This window comes from Martes martes (assembly GCF_963455335.1).
Source record: "Martes martes genome assembly, chromosome: 4".
Taxonomy (NCBI): domain Eukaryota; kingdom Metazoa; phylum Chordata; class Mammalia; order Carnivora; family Mustelidae; genus Martes; species Martes martes.
Genome location: NC_137891.1, coordinates 143,541,160 through 143,561,337, shown reverse-complemented (window position 1 = coordinate 143,561,337; position 20,178 = coordinate 143,541,160). Strand labels below are relative to the sequence as shown.

At 41.3% G+C, this 20,178-nt stretch overlaps 1 protein-coding gene across 1 annotated transcript in view; it reads right to left on the bottom strand.

The window, feature by feature from the left end:
- CYP2J2 (cytochrome P450 family 2 subfamily J member 2) overlaps window positions 1-19,869 on the bottom strand; it is a 36,414-nt gene extending 16,545 nt beyond the window's left edge. The window contains exons 1-6 of the mRNA XM_080803154.1: window positions 19,551-19,869; window positions 8,810-8,972; window positions 5,982-6,131; window positions 5,443-5,603; window positions 2,764-2,940; window positions 593-734 (exon numbers count right to left, since the gene is read on the bottom strand). Coding sequence (XP_080659280.1) covers window positions 593-734; window positions 2,764-2,940; window positions 5,443-5,603; window positions 5,982-6,131; window positions 8,810-8,972; window positions 19,551-19,760 — 1,003 coding nt within the window. The 5' untranslated portion in view covers window positions 19,761-19,869. The remainder of the gene's footprint in view (window positions 1-592; window positions 735-2,763; window positions 2,941-5,442; window positions 5,604-5,981; window positions 6,132-8,809; window positions 8,973-19,550) is intronic.
- Window positions 19,870-20,178: the final 309 nt, after the last annotated feature.

Below are 20,178 nucleotides of genomic sequence, written 5' to 3'. Positions count from 1 at the left end.
AGAAACTGGGGAACTACACAAGTGGTAAAGGGAAGAGCAGTCATGATGGCAGAGGCATAAATAAGGACAGTGCAAGACAACAACAACAACAAACCAAAAAACCCCAAAACCAAACCAAAACAAAAAACAAAACAAAACCCAAAAAACCACCATGTAATTTAGTGAGACCACCATGCAGGGTGGGTGGAGCTGAGGCTGGACAGACAGAAGGAGGCACATCAGAGGGCGTGATATGCCAGACTAAGGAGTTTGAACATTATCCACAGGGCAATGGAAGACATTACTTACAAGGATGGAAGGCTGTAACCAGATTTCATGTTAAGAATGTCAGTCTTTTCCTGGAACTCACAATGTCAATTGACTCCATTGCTTCCCCTCTAGACTCTGAGTTTCCTGAGGGCAGGGACTCTGTTATATTGCTATCTGAATCCAACAGAAAAACTGAAGAAGGTACCCTTTTCAAGTCCACATCACCTGGCTTTTGTCCTAGCTTTTCATTCTACCATGCTATCTTCTAGCCCCAGCTAGGGGGCAGTATGCTTCAGGAGGTACCATTCTGCCCTGGCCCAGGAGCACTCACTGACATGCTCACCTTGGATTTCTGGGTTGAGGGCCAAGTAAAGCAGACCCCAGCGCAGTGTTGTTGAAGTTGTCTCGGTTCCAGCAAAGAAGAGGTCCAGGGTGCTATAGATGAGGTTTTCTTCATGGAAACTTGATGTAGCATTGTCTCTATTCTAGAAAGCACAATGTTTATTGGTTTTTCCAGTTGGTTCTTGGTTGCTACAATACACAGGGGCTTCACCCTAGGGTGAAAACATGGAAGGAAAGATCCCTCTTGGCCAGCTCAAGAGGTAGAGGCTTATTACACAATATCACTAGCATCCTCCTGCCCCAAGTGCTGGAAGCTTTTGTTGGCTTTGGTGGATGAAAATCAAGACAACTTTTTTGTTTATGCCTATAATTTGGGAGAATCTATTAGTACAGTGGAAAGAGAAACAGTTTAATAGAAAGACAGGCCTGGATTCCAATATTAGCTATATCGTTGTGAACTATCTGCATGACCCTGGGGCAAGTCATTTAATCTCTCTGCACCTCAGTTTCCTGTTTCAAAAAAGAGAAATGAAATACACATGCCCTTTAAGATGGCATTATGAATTACATGAGATATAAAGAGCACGAAACAAATACTCAACACATGCTTGTACTGATACCAGGAATAATAAATTGAATTCCTCTTATGTAAAACAATTCTCATATTTCCCTGTTAATCTCTTCCTTTCTAGGTGAAACCAAGAAAGTTGATTCCATCAACCTCACAGCCCTCCATCATCTTTGTCACCTTCCCCTGGAAGCTTCAATTTGTCAACAATCCTCTCAATGTGTGGCCCCGTACCTGTACAACATTTAGAAAGGAAAGTTTCCTCCTCGGTGGAGAGATCAGTGCTTCTACTGTTATCCAATATGGTGAAATAAAAGAGGAGGTGGATAGAAATCCACTAAACTATCAACCCCAAGAGGAGGCTCAACTAAGCTAATGAGTGAAAGATTACGACACTGATGCCTGGATGTTCGTTGACCACAGGGGTTACTGTGCTAAAGGCAGTCCATCCAATGTGGCTTTTCCCTGCGTCCTTCCTATAATATTGGAAAGTGGGTGGTAGGAAGATCCGGGAGGAAGGCAAAAGTCCCACCCAGGCCCTGAGCTTGAATTCTGGCATCCAGCTTAGCTCTTCTTGTGTTCTGCGCTGGGGGCTAAGGGAAGGGGCAGTTAACTGGGCACAGGTCCAGCTAAAAATGAAAGAGTCCTTTGAAGCTTATTTATTAGTTTTCCTTTTATATATAGCTCCTTCAGATATGGGCAAAGTGTGGAAAACAGAAGATGAACAGGCAGTATTTGGGCATCCCCAAGGCCTCAAGCCAAATATCGTTCAACCGCTATCTTTATTTCTACTTACCTTGTCAATCCTGAGTTAATGCTGCTCCTACACTCTATGAAAGGCTGCCTCTATTTTGACTGCCCTGTGGTAAATTAAGTAATGACCCACAGAGGTGTCCATATCCTAATCTCTGAAACCTGTAGATGTTACCTTATATGGCAAAAGGGACTTTGTGGTTACAATTAAGATTTTTTTTTTAAAGATTTTATTTATTCATTTGACAGAGAGAGAGAGATCACAAGTAGGCAGAGAGGCAGGCAGAGAGAGAGGGAGAAGCAGGCTTCCCGCTGAGCGGAGAGTCCGATGTGGGGCTCGATCCCAGGACCCTGAGATCATGACCTGAGCTGAAGGCAGAGGCTTAACCCATTGAGCCACCCAGGTGCCCTATAAGTTAAGATTCTTGATGTGGAAAGATTATTATTGATAATTCAATGTAATTACAATAGTATAAGAGGGAGGCAAGGGGGTCATAAAGAGAAGAGGTAAGAATGATAACAGAGAAGAGGCTACATACCGGCTCTGAAGATAGATAAAGTGGCCGTAAATCAAGGCAGTCTCTAGAAGGGAAAGTCAAGGAAACAGATTCTTTCTTAGAGCCCCCGGAAGGAACCAGCCCTGCCAACACCTTGATTCTAGCCCAGTGAAACTGCTTCCAAATTTTTGACCTCCAGAACTGGAAGAGAATAGATCTGTGTTGTTTGGAAACCCCAGGTTTGTGGTAACTTGTTAACAGCAGCAATGGGAGACTAGTATACCCCCATTTGTGGGAGACTAGTATACCCCCATTTGCTCTTTAAGAACAAAGAAACAAGTTTGGTTCCCTCACCTTTTCTATTTCCTTGAGGTAAGCATCAATAAAATCTCTTGGTTCAGCAGGATTCCAGTCTCTCCTGTGGGTTTCAGTCATATGAGCAACGAATAATTTCAGTTTCTCCCAGTTGCTAAAGAGTGTTTGATGAGGTCCAGGAAGAAATTTCATAATCCATGGAAAGAGATTGTAGAGCTAATTGAGAAAAACAAAACACACATAGAGACAATCTGATGCCCATATTTCAAGACAAAATAATCAATAATCTCTATCTTTCATTTATTTGCTCTTAAAACTTGGGTCACCTTAACTCTTCTCTCTCATTCTCTTCTCACCTGCTGGCAAAGCATTTCAGCACTCCATCCAAAGCGTATCCACATCTCACTGCCCCAGCCATATTGTCCCCTAGTACAAATCACCAACATTTCTTACGTGGGTGCTGTGACCGCCTCCATCAGCTTCACTGATACCATTCTTAACCCACTCCCAGTCTGTTTGTCACAGAGCTGCCAGAGGCATCATTTAATAGTTTAATCAGATCATTTTACTTCTTGGATCTCAATCCTCAAGTGACTTTCCATGACTCTACATCATTCTCCTGACATAAGCTCTGCAACCCCTCCTTGCCCACACACACACACAACCGTCACCCCCTTTGCTATCACCCCCTGCCATCTTACTCTCTCTTACTCACTCCAGCGCAGCACCACTGGCCTCTATGATGACATCAAGGATGTTCTTGTTTGGGCCTTTGCATTTGCTATTCCTTCCAGCTAGAACGCTCTTCCTCTGAAATCTGTAATCTCCAGCCCCTCATTTCATTGAAGTGCTGCTCCAAATATCACCACCTTGGAGGGGTCTTAAAAGCTGATAATCCTATAAGCACCCCTGCCACCCTCTCTCCATTCCCTTATCCTGTTTCATTCTCCTTTGTGGTAATTATCACTAATATATGTGTGTGTGTAAGATACACATATGTGTTTCATGTATACGTATTTGTCTGCCCTGCTATGACATAAGCTCCACGTAGGTAAGACATTTTACTGAAAGAAAGCACTTTTAAAAATATTTTCTCTAATAATATCTGGTAGGAAGGAGCATGACAAAATGGAAAGTCACCTAGACTTAAAATGAGACAGATATGGGTCCATTAGCTCTGCTGCTTTTTAACTATAATATTTTGGTGGTGGTGGTGGTGATGATGATGATGATGATACGATTTGTTGCTCCTTAGTTTAAATAGCTGCCAGTGGGGCCCTGGGATTATTCTGGTGGCTGGATGACATGAGATCCATATAGCACCTAGCACAAAACCAGTGGACCACTATCTGGATTTGCTTACACACTCCCATATCTGCTTGTATATACCATGATGCTTCATTTCATCTTTAAAGGGTTTTTTTCTTTTTTTTTTAAATTAACTGAGATAAAGTATATATTTGTCCATCAAGATGCCTGGCCTATTTTGAGAGTCCAAGAAATACTTAATAACCTTACCCTACTGCCCCTTCTTACCCTCTCAGGAATTACGTTTCCTTGGGGAACATTAGCTGGGTACCCATTGAACTCTTATGACTTTCTGTCTTAATAGGACTGGAGAACATGGAATTATTGAACTGGGACTGCTGAGATTAGAGATGAGAACAAGGAATTCAAAATAGCTTTGACAATAATAATAGTTCACATTCATTGCATACTTCAAATGTGTCAGGAATCATGCTAAAGCATGTCAGGAATCATGCTTTATTGGTTTTGATGCGATGGGTCCATAAAGCTCCAGGCAAAGATGCTTGTCAGGAATAAATAAAAATAAACCCACTTTTAGATACTAGAGAGGTGGCCTTAACAGGGCCACTTTTCCCATAGAAGTATCTTCCAAATCCGGGAAAGTGGTTGAGAGACCAAGAAGCTGAGCAGTTTCTGACAGACTCACAGACCCAGAGGGACAAAATGGAGAGCAGGGTCCACCAAGGAAAGGGTGATGTTTGAACCCCAAAGGTCTATACCCTATGGAATGAGAAGATTGATAATGTCAAGTGTGGATGGGCAGGTAAGTAGTGTAACTGCTTTTGAAAAACTTTAGGCATCTTTTATGTCCAGGTATAAATTCAAGAGAAATGAGTGGGCATGTCCACATGAACAAGTGTACAAGAATGTTCACGGTAGCTATTCATAACATCCCCAAACTGGAAACAACCCAAATGTTCATCAATAGAGAATAGAGCAACAAACAGTGGCATATTCATAACATGAAATACTGTTCAGAATTTTAAAAAGAAAAGAGCAACTGACACAGATAATCTGCAAACAATCTGCCCAGGGAGAAGCCGAGCACAGAAGAGTACTTCTGGGGCCAGCAGAGTGGCTGGGTGAGGGAGGGACATGGAGAGGCGGGACCCAAAGGCAGTGGCAATATCGTGCTTTTAGATAAAATGACGTGGATGTATAGGTATATAACGTGGAAATTTTATTCTTTGCATGCATGTTAGAAATGTTCTTTGTATGTAGTAAATATCCAAAAATAATATCAAAAAACACTAAAGTCAACAGATTGACTTCAAATAAGTTTGAGTTGAAGTCAATTATAAAAGGTGATAACTTTAGCTTAAACAAAAAGATGATATTTAGTAGGAACCCATCTGTGTCTGACATCAGCTCCGGTATTCTTGTCCAAGATGCAGAAAGAGAACCCCTTACCTGGCATCTCATGGATGCCTCCAGACACGTGACCTCATCCAGCAACTTCAGCAATTCCTGAAACTGTTCATCCTCATACTCAAAGCGCTTCCCAAAGGTGATCGAGCAAATAATATTGGAAACTGCATTGTTCATCTTGAAGTGAGGGTTGAAAGGCTGTCCTGGAGGTGGAAGGAGAGATGAATCCTTTGATTTGCTTGTTTCTGTTTTCTACTGAGAGTCTGCTCTTCATGACATTTAACATACTGAGTATAGACCTGCCTGTGAGGCTCTGACATACAGCGAGGACTCGGTCAATACCTGGGAAATCATACTAACGACCAGCGTTTAAAATCAGTAATGTGTTTAGTACCAGTCTTCTTGTGCGTAACCCTAGAGCTCCATGAAGGCAGGTTCGTGGTTGGTTGTTCGCTGTAATATTCTCAGTGCCTGGCATGGTGCTGTGCACAAGATAGGTACTCAGGCACTTAGTAAGTATCTGTTCGGTGAGTGAATGAATGAGTCACAATCTCCTGCATCTGTCCTAGAAAACAACTCACCATTCTCTTCTTCTATTGCCTGGATGAGGTGATGGGCTTCCTCCTGAATGCGTTCCTCTAAGCTCTTTCTTCCTAGACCAAAGTTTCTTAGGGTCGCCAGGGTAAACCTTCTTTGCTCCTTCCATGTTTGGCCATTGGACATGATCAATCCTGGAAAAAAAAAAAAGCCAACATTATGATATTCTATTATGTAAATATATGGCAAATAGTATGGGAATATGTATTGGTGGGAAGAAGAAGGGCATTAAGCCACTTGAAAACTATTCAGGGAAATAATCCCAAAGTAGTGGATATAGTGGCTAGCCTCATTGCTGGTAGTACAGAGACCTGAGTGTTTTTACTGCATTATGTAATTTAGCACTTACAGAAACTCTATGAGATGGGTATAACCCTTACTTTGCAGGGCCACAGTAAGCAGCTGAAGAGGCATTCAAATTCAGGTCTGCTGGATGCCAAAGCCCATGCTTTGATTACTGGTCACATAAGTATACTGAAATATTTGTTTTATGCTACATACTAAGAATGCACTCATGGATAAGATAAAATACACACTCATAAGGAGGCAAGGCTTTCCAAGAAAGTCTTATCTAAACTAGACCTTAAAAGATAAGGAATGACTCAAGAAAGCAGAAAGTATAGCACATGGAAAGGTAAAGGAAAAAAAAATCTTGTTATGTTCAAAAATTCATTTGTTTTACAACACAGATAAGGCCACCCTCCTTTCTTTTCTTCACCTCCAGAGCATACTCCAACTCCTCTGAGTGCCTGACTTTGGCCTCCACAATCTTCAGGAGATAGCCATCTTTGTCAAATCTAGGGAAACTTTTCAACCTTATCTTTCTTGACCTTTCAGTAGTATGAGGGACTTTTCTCCTGAAGCCCTCCCTTCCAATGGTGCTCAGGACAGCACACCCTCCAGATTTTCCTCCTTTCCATATCTATTGCTAGCTCATCCTTTTCTATCAAATTTTGAAATGATGGAGTTCTTCAAGATAAGCTATAAAGCCTCTTCTCTTCTTCCCCAAAACCCCAGAACTGGGAAATTTCATCAACTCCTAAATTTTTAAATAGCATCTATTGATAGTGAACATTTATTTCTGTCCCTGAGCTCTAGACACATACACCACTGTTTGCCTGGCTTTGTCTACGTAAAAGCCTTTCAAACTCAGCATATCCATGATTGGATTCATGATGTTCTCCATGCAACTCCACACCCAAGCTAAACATCTGTCCTACTCCAAATATTCCTCCTGTCCATTATCTACCCACTTGGCGTCTACCTCACCTCATTCAGCTTTCCATCTCCCTCTATTTAGGTCATCATATCTTATTGGATTTACCCACCTGGATAGCTTAAATTCGTGAATCTTCACTGCTACTAACCTAGTCTAATCTACTCTATTGTCATTTATTGCCATCTCCCTAGTCTACACTGCAACCTTTTCTAACCTAGAATGCTACCATAGTCTCTCGCTCCCTGTATGCCATTTTCTACAGGGCAAACTACATAAGATTTTAAAATGTACGATGTAAATATGGTGATTCCTTCACCTACTTAAAACCATTCAAGAGTTTCCATTGTTATTAGCATAAAACCCAACACACTTAACAAGAACTTGTGTGAACAATTCCTGGTCAAGTTCAAGAGGTCCATCTTCCTTCCGTTATCTCCATTTAATCCCTGCACTTGCCACACTGGCCACTTTTTACTTCCTCAAGTTCACTGTTCTTCCCACCTCAAGAGCTTTTTCTATTCTAGTCTATATGCCCGAATGCCTCTTCATTTTGTTAACTTGATTGTCATTTATCTACATTAGCTTTCCTTGAATCCAAGGACTAGGTTAGATGCCCCTAATAAATGCATCCCGTACATATCTTAATAAGACTGATGCTTTAAGTTATGAGAGCTAATTGAAGCGGTCTTTCTGAATAGAATGTAAGTTACCTAAGGACACAGATTTTATCTGCACTACTCACTGTTGTGTTGGTAGTGCCTGTAGGTAGTGCCTGGTAGTGTTGGAAGATTAACTATATCATAAAGGAATTGGGAAGCACCTGAAAGAAATGGTGCTTTGGTAGAGTAATAGATTTGAGTTATCCATTTAGATTTTTAAATGTTTTGCATTTATTATTTTTTAAAATGAATTTTCTAAGAAATAATTACTAAAAGTAACTTAAGAATTAACACAAAAACTTGAATATATATAGCCAATAAAGAAACTGAATAAAAATTTAACTTATTTTTTATTTTTGGGGGGTTTACAGAGATTTTATTCATTCATTCATTCACTCATTTATTATGTTCAGTTAGCCAACATACAGTAGTGTTTATATCTATTAATGACAATTTTAAGTATTCTTGCCAAAGTGTTCTAACACAGAATGGAAGGCTTAAGATGCCGTAACTAACAAGAAAGCACTGAACTAGAGGCAAGAAGAGGGACTTACATAAGCAGCAGAAGGAAGCAGATCTGCATCGATTTGCCTAGGGGAAGAGATTGGAGCAGGAAGCAGAAAGAGAGAACGAAAATGCATTGCCTCTTTCTCTGCCATCACTGAGTAATGCAATTACTTGTTCATCAGTGTTTCCAGAGTGAGTTCATGCAGGAGACACAGCTTCTTCTAAATCCCTGACAGAACCTGCCAGGTTCTCTAAGAGGTGCCTTCAGTAGGGAATTGTGGGCATCCAGCATCCAGCTTTCTTTAACTTCCGAAATTTTATAATGGGCCTGCTCCATGAGAGTGTTGGAGAATTACAGTCACAGAGGCATCTTTAACAGATCATAAAATATCAAACACAGCCATCTTACATTGGTTAAGAAACTTACCACTGCTCTTGAAGATACGTCTTCGGACAGGAGTCACAGGGCGGTTCACAAAGATTTGGTTCTGGTCGACAAGGACTTCTTTGATCAAGGGCAATCCAGTTACGACAACTACGGGCAAGTCACCAAGCTGCATGCTAAAAATGTTTCCATATTTCTTCACAAACTGAAAAATAGTCACAACTGAATATGTACATGTCTGTGTGTCCGGGAATGGAGGGGGTTTGTGTAGCTGGGGAAGATCTTGTACTGAGGAGAGTCTGTGTGTACCTCGGCATGATGGGAACATTTCTTCTCTGTTTCCCTTTCCTCTCCTCTCTACTAGAGTTGGATTGAATTCACTACGGGATGTGGATGTTCTTTATAAATATTTATTCGTATATTCAATCTACACAACTTGAGTGAGCGTCCACCACTCTCCCAAGAACAAGGCATGAAGATGTAACTATAATAAAACAAACAAGGTCTCTAACCCAGGAGCATCTTAGAGTCTAGTGAGGGGAGAGAATTCAGAACACGTGACAGGCCAAAGAAGGCTGATATGCTTAGTGGAAGTCTGGAGTTGCAAGCATGGACTTTTTAGTAAATCATAAGTGTTGAAGTAGAAGAAAATGTCCCTTTCCTCAACATGTGCTAGATGGCTGAAAATTCAAGTCTTAGCTGGGGTCAACTATGCAGAAAAGCACTCTAGTTCCGGACTAATGTGGGCAACTTAGCTTTATGGTTCATTAGCTATGGGCATTTGGGAAAGTTGTTTCTCTTTCTTTCTTTCTTTCCTTTTTTTTTTTTTTTTTTTTTTTTTTGAGCTTCAGCTATAGAAAGGAAACAAAACAAAACAAAACAAAAAAACTCCCTCAAAGAGTTTGGTGAGGAAGAATGAAAGCAACTGTATGAAAGGCACTTGGTTTTCTGGTACCTGGCGCACAGCTGCCTGAGTCTCTGAGGAATGACTGGGCTCATGGCAACAGAGAGGACGAGAGCACATGGGTGATGTGCTGGAGGAAGGCACATAGACAAAGGGTGCCATGTGTGGCCCTTTTCACTGTTTGTTTTATTTAATCTTACAACCACCCTCTGGCATTAATGATTTTCCTTGTCTTTCAGAAAAGGAAAATGAGTCCTAGCCCAAGTAACTACCAAGGTAACAAAGCTGTTGGGTGGTGGAGGGAATTTGTCAGGCATTATGTAAGATTTGCAGACAAAGACTCAAACCTGAGAAGGCACCAGGCCCTTAGAGTTTAGTGGGAAGGAAAGAGAGGGAGGGAGGGAGAGAGTGGGAGGAAGAGAACGGAAGAGTGTGTGGTGTGTCACAAGTACGCACAAATACGCAGGTATGTGCAAGGGAGCTGGATGAGAGTGAATGGCTAATAATCAAGTATTTCCTGACTTGTTCATTCAAGAGATGACTCTCAGTAGACCCTACCCCTGCCTCTCGTCTGCAACGGCTGTGGCTAGCTGCAGACAGTGGTAACAAACAGAAGGGTTCCATTTCCTGCACGTGTCTGCAGCCCCTCCTTCCCGATCCCTATGCCCTCATGCTCCCCTTTGCCACCCTCAGTGCCTCAGACCCCAGCGCCCCCCTCATCGGAGCAACTTCAATGGATTACACCAGTCTCATTCCACCACCCTGGTCCCACATTAAAAACCAAGCCTGAACTCAATGCCTCCCTTGTCCTTTTAGCCCAGAGTCTTCCAACAATCTTCGCCTCTAGCACAGTCTGTCCTATCTTGCTGGAAAGGGTGGAGGCAAGATTTGCTTATAAATGCCAGGAATGGGTCCATGAACATCAAGCAAATGTGTTTTTTGTTTGTTGTTTCATCTTGCTGACTGCCTGGATGAACCTCTTAGGGCTTTATAAAAAGGATTTCTTGACTAATTTAGAATATGCAGAAAAGATGTTTTTGGAATGGCTAAAAATCTCAGGTTAAGCTGAAGGACTTCTAACGAACAATGTGCTTATACAGCCTAGAATCTCAGCTTGTACTGGGCCGGGACACAGCGCCCCATTAGCATTTACTGAAATGAACTCTTTCAGAGTTTCGGCTCTACCAGCTCTCTGCCCATGTATATTTCTAGTCCAAAAGAATTGGACCAGAAACTTTCACAGCATAGTCAACTGTGTAATCATAGATAGGTCAAATGACCTCCCAGAACCCTCTTATCCACTATGGTGGTGTCTAAGAGTTCTCACGTGCACTGTGCCCATCATCTTGCTGATCACTTAACAGGAGGTAAATGTGTAACACACTGGGCACCTGAGAACATTGTAGTGTAGAGCACGCTGCCCAATGTCCAACAATCACTACACAAACAAGAGAGCAAGAGAACAAAAGAGGTTAAAAATACGATGATTCAGGAGGCTAAAATAGGCTTAATATCAGAAAGGAAGATAGAAAAAGAGAAAAGAATTCACACAGGAACTACAAAAGGTGAACAGAAGTAATAGGAGACAGGAGATTTAAGACAAATGGTCAAAATTCCAAATGTGGGATTAAGTACTTACACAATAAGGTGGAACAAAATAAATTTTTAGAATGAAGAAAAATTAGAAGGGAGGGTTAGTGAGATAAGAGCTTGAACCATGATACCCACGAGGCAGACAACTGGGAGAGATTCCACTTCTAAGCTCTTAAACTCAAAAACCCACAGAACAAAGACACAAAGGAAAAGCAAAGGAGTAAAAGTGTAGCAATTCTCATTTCCCAGGCAGGAGGGGAAAAGGTCTGCTCCTTCTACATGTGACCCACCCTGAGCAGTGTGTGTGTGTGTGTGCACGCGCACATGTGTGCACACATGCACATATCATTCTAATAGACAAAACAATGCATGCTGTTTCTATATGTTACTAAGGTTTAACACCTTTTCCCCAATATATGTATTATTTTTTAAAAAGATTGTTTATATCTTCTAACCATTTTTTAATTGGGAAGTTCAACTTTTTTACTCACTGATTGGTAGAAGCGCTAGGAAAAAGTTACAAATAGGAATATTTTTATTTTATTACACAGGAGTCTGGAGAGATATATACCAAATCTTATAGAGGAGCTGCTCGGCATGTTTGGGTATGTGCGGGGGGCTGGGCTGGCACAAGGAGGGGCAAGATTCTCTGCCTCTCACTAAATTGTATTCTTAAATATTTTCTTAATGTGTTTGTATTGCTTTTGTTTACTTATTTTTATTTTTTAAAGATTTTATTTATTCATTTGTCAGAGAGAGAGAGAGCGCGAGCATAAGCTGGGGGAGTGGCAGGGAGAGGGAGAAAGAGGCTCCCGCTGAGCAAGGAGTTCCATACAGTAGTCAATCCCAGGACTCTGGGATCATGACCTGAGCAGAAGGCAGACGCTTAACCCACTGAACCACCTAGCCATCCCTGTATTGCTTTTATAGATCAGAAGTATTTCTATCTGATAAAGAAAAAGAATGAGAGAGAGAAAGAAGAAAAGAAAAACAGACCTAAGGAAATAAGGAATAAAGCGTCATTAACGATGGGTTCCTACTCTATTCTGAGTCACAGAATCCTTTGAAAATCTAGTGTATGTCATGGATCTGCTCTTATATTAAAGAAGCTCCACAGTCTAAAGGAGCACACGGGAATATAATCAGTTCTTGTTTTTACTATTCTGTACAATAAGTCATTCGATGGGGGCAAGTTAGGAAACACATAGGGGGACCAGGCACCAGGACAGGTTCCTGGGAAAAGTAAGGAGACAGAAGACAAGGCTCCTCTTTTGAGTAAGGAGATAGGGGACAAAGCTGGCAAGGCGATCTGAGCTAGATGGAAGAGGGCCTTCATGCCAGCTGAAATAGTTTGAGTCCTGTTTGTAACTGAAAGTCTGGAGATGTTTGAATAGGAGACACAATAGAAGTGAGTATTTAAGAGCTTGGATTGTGAAGTCCTACAAATGTTTGAATCCAATTGTGAGTTTCTGTGTGATTTAGGGGCAAGTTATCTGACTTCCCTGTGTCTCAGTTTCCAAATCCATAAAATGGAAGTTATGGCAGGATTAGCCATAATACGAATATCAATAATCAACTTCTGTATTGTTATTGATATATTTGGGAGCATATTTTAGCGAAGGGACTCTGGTAAGGTATTGACAAAGCAATGAAGGGGAAGAGGCCAGAGAGTGGGATAATGGAGCCCATCCAGTGAGGAGGCCAGAGAAGGTATGCCTGCTATGCAACACAGTGGCTTTCCTTTAATTTCTTGCTATCAATTTTTTTTAAAAAGGGAAGAGTGCTATAGCTACAGAAATAAGCATCAACTGCTAGGCACTCTGACAACAAACTGATATTCATGGGGTTATGTGATTTTTTTAACCATCCTAGAAAGCATTTTCAGTTTTCAGAAAAGGAGGCACACAGATTTAGCACATAGCTTGGGGGCATAAAGTTTGGGCTCTTTCTAACTCTCTTTAGTTTTCATCTTTAATGAAAGGATGACGATATTCTCCCTTCTTCTGAGTGATGGCACTCCCTAAGAATTAAGGAGCCACATGACTTCCCAATCAAGAATCACATTCCCCAGCTTCTCCAGGTGTAGACAACGGTACAGGAGTAGTGGTGATGGGGAACACATGTTCCCCTTCTGGGTCTCAGCCTTAAATGAAAGCTGCTTGCTCACCACCTTCCCTACTCCCCTTTCTACAGAGCAGAACTCAGACACAAAGGTGTTGTAGGACCAGAGCTACAACATAGGAGGAACTGGAGTTTTTGGATGACCTTGAGGTATAAAGCAGCCTCTGGCTCCTTGACTTCCTGCCTACATCTGAACTCATTTGTGGAAGAAAAGTAAGTCTCCATCTTTTTTTACATTACTGCATTTTTAGGTCTCTGTTATAAACAGCTTTACGTGTATCTTAACTAATTCATTTATCCACCTTATCTACCATTCTCCCGCCTTAGTCCAGTAAAGTTTTCTCTTATTTTGATAAATACTCATCTAATAGGTCGTATAGCTATGATAGAGAAAGTTTAGAAAATAGGGGAACTAACACAAGAAAAGTTCCCATCATGCCATTTAAACAGGCTAGTTTCCTCACTGTACTGTTGCTATGTTTTAGCTCATGCTACATCCTCGGGTTTAAAAAATCTCCTGTCCCCTTAACTCCACATAACACTTGCCTAACGTGCATTTAAAGCTAAGCCCAATTTATCCCAACATTCTACAAGAGGTTGTCTCTAGGGCTTCCCACTCCCTGTGATCTCATCTCCTGATACTTCATTTGGTTACCATGAGTCTACACCACACATTTCATCATACACTGTTTTGTGTTGTGGCTGTCCTACGGTAAACACTTCATAAATGTGTGTTGAATCAATGCATCCATTATCCTCTACCATGAAAAGTCAAGTGGTGTTAAGTAGAGGATGGGTGTAAGAGTCAAGAAGCCTTGGATTCCAGAGATTCTTCCTTTTGCCATTATTTATGCTGAATAACTCAAGCAAAAGACTTTATTGTTTTCAGCCAGTTTCCTCAATGGCAAAATGGACCCACCACAAGAGAATACCTGACTTGTGTGTTTTTTGTGAAGATTAATGAAAATGAACATCTAAATCCTGCTACAAGACCCAGCAAATCGTTGGTACTTAATGTTTCCAAATTGTTGGAATGTAAAATTCATTGTAACTGAATGAACCATTTGACTCCATTTGTTTTACAACCAAAAATATAAAAAATGCGAACCTATATGGAATAAAATGTAACAGTCTGACTTGATGAGAAAACACCAGGCCATGGATTAGATCCTAGCCTCAGTTTCACTACTAACCAGTTTTATGACAGGTAAATCATTTACCCTTTCTAATCAGCTCTATCTTAATGGTAAAACAAGGGCACAGATCAAATTTCCCTTCCAGACAAGATTGAGTAAAAGAATTTCCATTTTACTCCTATTAATCATTACTCTAATTAGCACAGCAAAAATAACTCCAAGAAAGTACTGTTTTCTCTAGCCAAAGTGACAGAAAAAGCTTGGTCAGATAAGACAGAAACTTTTTAACCTTTCTCCTTCCCTATTCTGGAGACAACAGCATGAAAAAAGATATGATTCTCCCCCACCCTAATGGGTGCTGCATCAGTGGAAAACATGGATGGGAACTTGTCTTTACCCCACCTTTGTAGTAACAAGGTGATGCCCCTTGCCTGCCCAGTCTGTGAGCTGAACTGTAACTGTCACCCCCGAAATGGAGGGGTTAAGAGGAAGAATTCTTATTTCTACCCTTCTTCTACAGAAATAAGGAGATGCTCCTTCCCCATGGAGCATGTATGGATAGATCTCTGACTTCCATCCTTCCTACAGTAAGGAAGAGGCTACCCTACCCAGGACTGGGGGAGGGGGTGGAGGGGGTGGTCTTTTGTCCCCATTCTCATTCTCCCTAGCCTGTACTGATGAGAATGTGGAGATGGAGTCCTCTGTGGGTGGATAACACATAAGAGGGGAAGACTAGAAGCGCTGGAGAGGGTTTATAACTTAAATTGGCATTTGAGCCACAATCCACAAAAGTGAGCTTCTGACCATAAACAGGTTGACTCTCTACCAAAATGGAAGAATTTACATGTCCCAAGTCATATAAAACACAACATGTCCAGGACATATTCCAGAATTACTCACCTTACTAAGAGCCAAGAAAATCTCAGTTTGAATGAGTTGATACCAATACTGAGATGACAGTGATGTTGGAATTATAGGAATAAGATTTTAAATCAGTTATAATGTTTCAATAAACAAGTATAAATATTCTTAAAACATTTAAAAATAATTGGGGGGCACTTCACTAGCTCAGTCTGTTAAGTATCCGACTCTTGATTTCTGCTCAGTTCATGATCTCAGAGTCATGAGATTGAGCCCTCCATCAGGTTCCATGCTCAGCACAGAGTCTGCTTGGGATTCTCCCTCTTTCTCTCTCTTTCTCTCTCTCCCCTCCTCTTCTCTTCCTCTGCTCTTCCCTACCCTCATAATAAAAAATATTTTTTAACTTAAAAAATCTTTAAAAAAGAAAAAATTAGGAAATCTTACCAAAGAAATAGAAGATATATATAAGAACCAAAGGGGAAAAATTAAAACTTAAAAATACAATAACCCAAACAAAAACCTCAATAAAGCAATTCAACAGCAGAACAGAAATGACAAAGGAACCAGTGAAACTGAAGACAGATCAATAGACTGTATCCAACCTGAACAACACAGAGGAAATAGACTGAAAAGAACAAATCTGACCCTCCGGGACCTATGTTAGAATAACAAAAGATGTAACATTTGCACCATCACCATCCAAGAGTCCCAGAAAGAGAGGAAAAAGATGTGGAATTAAAAAAAATATTTGAAGAAATAATGACTGAAAACTTCTTGAATTTGGTAAGAGATCAAACTACAGATCTAATAACCCAATAAACTCAAAGAATTCAACACCAGGACATACCATAACCTAATCTGAAAACTAATAGCAAAAAAACTGGGGCATCTGGGTGGCTCAGTTGAGTGTCTGACTCTTGGTTTCAGCCACATCATGATCTCTTGGTCATGGTATCAAGCCCCAGGTTGGACTCTGCACTCAGCGCAGATCTGCTTCAGATTCTCACTCTCTCTCACACGAAAGATATAACCTAATAAAATCTTAAAAAAAATAAAAGCAAAAAAATCTTCTTGACATCAGGCAGAGAAAAACAACTTATTACTTATGGGGAGGAGCAATTCAAATCACAGCAAATTTCTCATTTGAAATCACAGAGGCCTGAAAGAAGTGGGACAACATTTTAAAATGTTGAATGAAAGAAATTGTCAATCTAGAATTCTATATTAAGTGAAAATATACTTCAGAAATGAAGGTGAAATAAAGGCATTTTTAGGTAAAGGAAAGTTAAGATAAGTTTTTGCCAGCAGACCAGCTCTAGAAGAAGGGCTAAAGAAAGTTCCTCATGTAAAAAGGAAATGATACTGGTAGAAAATTAGGAACTTTGGGAATGAAGGAAGAGCAACATAAAGGGTAAATTGGTAAATATAACAGACTACTCTCCTCTTGAATTTAAAAAAAAAAGTGTGTTTAACAGTTAAAAGCAAGTTTGTAATATTGTCTGATGTGGTTCTCAATATATATAGAAATAATATTCAAGATAATTATAAAGCAGGGAGAGTGAAAGTACCTACTGGTTGTAAGGAATCGATATTATACTTGATGTGGTAAAATGGTGATACTGATAGATTGCATTAAGCTACATGTGCCTCTTATAATCCTTAGGCAGACACTTAAACATAATCCATAGATATACTAAAAATCAGTATAAATAAGTTAAAATGGAATTCTTAAAAAAAAGTTCAAGTGACCCACAGGAAGACAGAAAAGGAGTAATATGGGAATAAGAAACAGAGGGAAAAAATAGAAAATAAATAACAAAATGGCAGGCTTAAGTATTAACTTATCAACAATTACATTAACTATTCTGATCTAAATCCACCAATTAAAAGACAGAGATTGGGACACCTGGGTGGCTCAGTCAGTTATGCATCTGCCTTTAGTTCAGGTCATGATCCCAGGGTACTGAGATGGAGTCCCACATGGGGACTCATTCAGCGGGCAGTGTGCCTCTCCTTCTGCTTACTGCTCCTCCTGCTCTCTATCTCTCTATCTATCTCTATCTCTCTATCTCTATCTCTATCTATCTCTCAAATAAGTAAATAAAATCTTTAAAAAAAAGAGAGAGAGAGATTGGCAGAATTAAAAAAAAAAAAACTGATCCACCTATATGCTGTCTCATTTCAAATAGAAGGATACAAATAGGTTAAAAGTGAAAGAATATAGTACACACCATGTAGATAATCATCAAAGAGCTGGTGTGTCTGTATCATATCAGCTAAAGCCCAGGCAATGAAAATCACCGGGGATAAGGAGAGATATTACATAATAACAAAAGAGTCAATTCACCAAGATGATATATTAATTTTAACATGCATCTTCCAAATAACAGAGATGACAAATACAAAAAGGAAAAACTACCAGAACTGAGCTGCGAAATAGACAAACCTGTAATTATAGTTGGAGACTTCAACATGCCTCTCCTCGTGATTGATAGAATCAATAGATAAGAGGTCAGGGTATAGAAGGGCATAGAAAACCAAGCAACAGGATCATCCAATGAGATCTAATTGATACATATAGAACACTCAGCCCAACAGTAGCAGAATACATACATTTTTTTCAAGCATGCATGGGACTGTATGCTGGGTCATAAAACAAACCTTAACAAATTTAAAAGACCTGAAATTATACAGGATATGTCCTTTTACCATAGTGACATCAAACTGGAAATCATTAATAGAAAGAAAGCAGGAAAATTTCCAAATACTTGGAAATTAAACAACATATTTCTTTCTCTTTCCTAAAAAGATTTTAAGTAATCTCTTCACTCGAACTCGGGCTCAGACTCACAACCCTGAGATCAAGGGTCACATACTCCACTGACTGAGCTGAGCCAGCCAGGCACCCTTATTAAACATCTATCTTTCTCTTTCTTTCTTTCTTTCTTTCTCTCTCTCTCTCTCTTTCTTTCTTTTTAAGATTTTATTTATTTATTTGAGAGAGAGAGTGAGAGACAGGGTGAGAGAGAGCACGAGAGGGAAGGTCAGAGGGAGAAGCAGACTCCCTGTGGAGCTGGGAGCCCAGTGTGGGACTCAATCCTGGGACTCCGGAATCATGACTTTAGTGGAAGGCAGTTGCTTAACCAACTGAGCCACCCAGTAGCCCAACACATTTCATAAACAAGGGCATAGGTTTAGGAGCCTAGCTTTAAAATTCTGTTACTAATCCTGTCACTTAGTGTTCTCAATTGGGTGTTTCTCCAAGAAATTGATAAAACCTTCTCCACCTGTACTGGAGTATAGAAGCATGTGTTTAAAGTGCCCGGGGGTACGTCTAGGAAAAGGGGAACAAATATTTGTTGTGCACCCACTAAAAGCCATGTTTGATCACTGATAGTTTTATTTAACCTTCACAGTCACCTACCACAGTGTTGTCACTTAGCTAGGTAGTGAAAGATAACAGAGGTACCTAGCTGAGTGACAGGAAACCAGCTGAGGATTTTTGAGAGAGGGCTGGATGTTGGAGGGAATTTTGAGGAAATCAGAGAGGGCAGAGTTAGGAAACCCTGGTGGACATGATTATAAAAAGGTGGAAAGAGGCTGAGTTATGAAGAGTTCCAAGTGGATCCCTAACTCTGGAAGACAGTAGGAAGCCCTAAAAGAATTTAAGCAGAGGGACATTTTAAAACAAATTACTTTAGTGAGCGCTGATAGCAGGGAGAGACGGAAAGGGAGGGGCTAAGTTACTGACAAGTGGTGAGGATTTAGGGAGTCTTGTATCATTTTACACTCAGGAAATACAGCGGAGAAGGTAAGTACAGCTTCCCCAAACCCCCACCCCCACGACAAAAATATTAAAGAGGACAAAGTGATCATACTATAAACAGGATGTTCTAATAACACTTAACAAGATACGCAACTAAATGGGTTAAAAACTGTAACATGTCTAGCACCTTTAAACAGTAATCAGTGAACAATATTTCACTTCTAGAAAGGACAGGTGTAATCATACCAGTTGACAGTGAGGAAACCGAGGCTCAAAGCAGGATTTACCAAGGAACCTGCATTCGCGGCACAGCCACCCAGCCTCCCGCCCTCCACCCCCGGGACGGCCCCTGTCCTGCAAGTCAGGGTCCCGGCACAGCCCTGCACCTTTACCCGCTCCTACCCGCTCAATCGTCAGGTGAGACTGCTCAAAGTCCAGATGGAAGAAGTTGCCCACGAAGGGCAGGGGTAGGGGACCTGGCGGGTAGTTCTTTGGGCGCCGTCTTTTGAGGAAATCAGCAAAGAACAGAAAGGCGACGGCACCCAGCAGGAGGGTGCGGAGGTGGAGCACCACCCAGACAGTGGCCACCAGGGAGCCCACCGCCCCAAGCATAGCTCTCTCTTCCTCTCGCTCTGCTGAGCTCTGAGCAGGCGACGTCCCCGCCGGTCCCCGCAGCTGAGCTTGCAAGACCTTCGGCCGGCCCCGCCCAACTCGCCCCGCCCAACTCGCCTCCCACACAGGCCCCCGCTCTGCCCCGCCCCTGGTGCCCTCCCCGCTGCGCCCCGGGCGGGAGCTCTGTCCCAGCTGTTCGCCCCACCCGCCGAGTGCAGCGCCCAGTGAGCTTCCCTCTCCCCTCCTTCCTTCCCTGGACCCCAGACCCCACGTCAGCCAGGCTGCCCTCCAGAAGAGGTCTTGGAAAAGGCCAGGCTCAGAGCGTTGCTCTTTTCTGTTTACGAAGCTCGAAGCTCGTCTCTGAGACCACGGAGCGTTTCCGCATCTCTGAGAGCGCCACAAGCCTTTGAGCTCTGTG